Source organism: Ooceraea biroi, chromosome 8 (genome assembly GCF_003672135.1).
Source record: "Ooceraea biroi isolate clonal line C1 chromosome 8, Obir_v5.4, whole genome shotgun sequence".
NCBI lineage: Eukaryota > Metazoa > Arthropoda > Insecta > Hymenoptera > Formicidae > Ooceraea > Ooceraea biroi.
This window is the reverse complement of record NC_039513.1, coordinates 2,526,026-2,530,046: the sequence shown is the minus strand read 5'-3', so window position 1 is coordinate 2,530,046 and position 4,021 is coordinate 2,526,026. Positions and strand designations below refer to the sequence as shown.

The 4,021-nt window shown below is 35.5% G+C and overlaps 1 protein-coding gene and 1 pseudogene across 1 annotated transcript; both read right to left on the bottom strand.

Moving 5' to 3' along the window:
• Positions 1 to 325: 325 nt before the first annotated feature.
• LOC105285270 lies at positions 326 to 1,616 on the bottom strand. The gene is made up of 2 exons (XM_026972053.1): positions 1,390 to 1,616; positions 326 to 1,233 (listed from the first exon to the last, which is right to left on the bottom strand). Exons 1-2 carry the CDS (start codon positions 1,593 to 1,595, stop codon positions 831 to 833), a joined length of 609 nt encoding a protein of 202 aa, XP_026827854.1. The 5' UTR covers positions 1,596 to 1,616; the 3' UTR covers positions 326 to 830.
• A 3-nt stretch (positions 1,617 to 1,619) lies between these two features.
• Positions 1,620 to 3,130, bottom strand: LOC109611345 (annotated as a pseudogene).
• Between the last annotated feature and the right edge of the window lie 891 nt (positions 3,131 to 4,021).

Genomic DNA, 4,021 nt, shown 5'->3' with positions numbered 1-4,021 from the left:
AGCGTATTTTTTCTACGTGTCCAGTTCCGGCACGCGATACGCGCGCATAGAGCTTAACCAGACGATTTATCAAAAATGTGGCAGGGTACGAAAGATACGCTATCGTAAAATCAGGCGTGTCAAAAGATACAGAACGTATGATTTTGTGGACTGGCTTAGAATAGTATCTCGATCGTGGCTGTTTCTTTCTCGGACTAATATCCAACGTCGTTACATTCGAAAATTTATGATTTCCATGCTCGTAGCGCAAATGATAGGCGCAGTCAGCAGGACGCAACGCAAACGATCGATACGATACAGTCTACTTCCGGCGAATCTCGATGCACGATGTAACATCATGTAAACGTTTCCTTTATCGCGACGTGCATCAACATCGCGCACAATTTCGACGACGGTTACTCAAAAATTCGAGATTCCCTCTTGTGCATCCTGAAAGGTCTATCTCCGTCAACTTCCCGCTTCCGGATGTGATTTTCAATTTCCTCCTTGCCGTCGATCCTTCCTTCGTCAAAAAGATTCAGCTTCGAGGTCCAACAAAGATTTTCGGTGATTTTCGAACACAGCGTCGAATTATCTTCGTTTAAAATGCGCGATTTACGAGAGGCAATATGCCTTCCTTGGTTCAATAGAAGATGCTCCTACTGGAATACGTACGAACCGGAAGCTCCAATTCTTCAGTCCTCACCCACCTCAATCGTTCAGTGCTTTTTGTATCTCTACAAGAATTTTTCCTTTTCTTTGTCCCTTTCCAGCAGGAGACGAAAATTCACAACAATGCAAGATATCGTTATCAAGAAGAATGCCAGGTAAAGTGTTGAATGACCGTAGCCTCAAGTGACGTCTATCATAATGTAAGCTTCGATCGTTATCATAAATATGTAGTCGTTAATGGTGGAAGTAAGACAAATGGCGAGGAATTTAATTTCAGTGGTGAATAGCTCGAACATTATGACAAATAGTATAGAAAACAGACCGCAATTGAATGCAAACACCATCAATATCGCTGCGACTAACAGTGCTGTCGAATACGCGGACACGTTCAGATATTTCTTCACATAGAAGAAAACGTCAATCACGAGATGTGAGATCGCGACGATCGAGTCGGAGGAGAGTATCAATTGCTTGCGGTCGAATTTTTTGACCAAGAAAATAAACAATATGCCAGAAATCAATTGCATCAATTGTGAATATAACATTGCCTGTATAATCGGATACCATTTGCAGTTGAGCCGGCTTGAAGATCAGTTGAAAAAAGAAATGTACCCACCAAAGTGATAAGTCATCGTGATAAGATTGACAATGATGAAGGCGCGACGATTACTGCGCGCGGTCACGTCAATAGCTTTCTTATAATGCCGATCTTCTAGCTGTTCTTCTCGTCACACCCACCAGACAATTATCTTTAATTCCTCCGAGACATCCGTCTTACCGCGCAGCTTCTTCAACATTGCCATCGGTTTGTTCAATTGACCCCGCATGGCCAAGTAATACGGCGAATCCAGCATGAACCAGAAATCGATTGCGAAAGAGACAGACGAAATTAAACAGATCGTCGTTATCTCCTGTATCATTAGGCACAGCGCGATAGTGAACATCCTGATTAATCTAAATTAAATGTGGATGAAAAAAGTGCAATAACGAACTAAATGCGCATTGAGTATATAGCATGTCTTGTAATGAACGGAACAACGCTGATAAGAACGAATTGAGTTAAACAGAAAGGCTCTCTACTGTTTTGTGATTATTGCAATAATTATCGAGATATTAATTAAAGAAGATTGGCAAATAAGTGCGTATCTTGTATGCCGCGACGATATGCGGAGTATTCTAGGCTTAGCAGTGATCATATCACCTATAACAATGAGCGCAAACATAGCAAACACGGCAAGGCGAAGGAGAGAGAACATATGTTTCTGGAATTTGTTTTTAATATATTCTAATAGGCCGTTGTCGTGCTTTGGCGCGCAAAACACGAACTCATTTATTGATCTTCTTTAATTAATATGCCGCAAAACTGGTACAGGACTTTTCTATTCAATTCAATCCGTTTTTCACGAGCATTGATCCGTTCATTATCGAACGCTTTATGTATCTCATATCCTTTTTCATCCATTTAAAACGTGAAGAGTATTTCTTGTTACAGGACATGTAACGCAATTCTTTATGTTTTGAAGATTTTTAAAATTATATATATTATATCTAAACAAAAACTTTATGTATAAGAATATTTAAGTTTCTAAGTAACGATAAAACTTTTGTCACAAATTTCCCGTAATCTACGCATAGTCCGTAAACGATATTTCCTTCTTACTCAGATATTTGTGCTGATTGTGTTCAGACCCCAAGAAAGTATCATCTTATTGATCAGGATAGTATTTTTCTTGCCTATACGATGATGAGATAGTTGACGAATGGTCCCAATACATATCCAACAGCAGTCATGGTTACCAGAGTGGAAATCTCGGGGACAGTAAGCGGAGTCGGGTAGTCCGTCGCCATCAGCTTCACGATGCTCGGAGATGGCCAACCTACGACCGTTCCGATGCACATGTTCATGATTGAACAGGTTGAACATTGAACTAGGTTTCGCAAAATTGCATCACGTAAACGTGAGGTCCGTACGAAAGCGGAGTCAGAGCAATGATGATCGAAACAAGCGACCGAGTATTCGTTTCACATGAAAAATAGGAATCGCTTTTACAGAGGAAGATAGCTAAGTATTCGCAAATTTTTTAGCCCTCCAGCGTCGCGTATTTTTTCCTCTCAACATGAGTAACTATCTCAGAATTATTATAGCTGAGCACTTTTAAAAATGAACACCTTAAGCAATTCTACAGCGATCCTACAGCGCTGGATTGGAGCACATTGGAGGGTGATGTCTCTTTTATCCACCTAATTTTGTGACATCAACAACATGCTTCATAAATTTGTGTGTAACAATTTTACACCAAGCTAATAGCAACGTCGGAGTCTTCTATAATTTATAATTTGAATATAAAATTAATTCGTTTGCAACTCTCATTTACGACAAATAGAATTTTTTATCTCCATGTATCTCTTTTTTCGTGTTCATATATTAAATAGCATGGTGCTTTAATTTGCATGAAATCTTCAACGTCTCTTATTAATTAAACATTATCTCCCTAAAAAAATTAAAAACCGCCTATATGTATAATTTTCTATAAAAATTGTAATTGTGATATTAGAAAATTGTGTCAATTATAATACATTTATCTATCTTCTATTCAATGAGGCATAACTGTAATAACATTCCAAAAAAGATGCGTTTTTAAAATACATTAAATAAGAAAGATTTTTTTAATGAGAAAGATTTAGCGTTGCTAAAGTTTATACCAAATAATAACGCATATGTATCTTGAAATATTCATTCATCACAATTACACATTATAAAATGTTTAATTAACTTTTATTTGCACTTATTATTTCATTTTGTTATAATTATGTTTCTATTTTATTAATTTTTATTTATTTATGCATCTACATGTTTTATTCATTTATGCATCTGAATAAATAAGTAAAAAACCGAATTAAGATTAAAATTAATAAAATTTTTTATTTTTATAATACTTTTTAATGCATTCATATTTTATATGGAAACGTAGGTTTGCAAGAACTGGTAAAAATATTTTAATGATTCTACTTCATAACCTGTAACTTTGTAATTGTATTATAAATAACTCTATTTTACTGAATTAAATAACACAATATACACTGATAATCACACACATATTATGTTTAAAACTTTGAAAATGATATTATTTTTGAAAATTTTTGAAGAATTTTGATTATGCGAGAACTGATTTTGCTTTACAAATGTTTACAGTATGGAATTTTTACAGTATTGTGGAATTTTTAAGATCATGATAATGATTTGGTACAAGATATATTTATTCAGACCATATTGTTTACATCGGAAATTAAACGCGATAAGTATATCTGCATAGTCAGTAACAATATTTATTTCATTCAAGAAATTAAATAAATGATATAAAACCAAGTT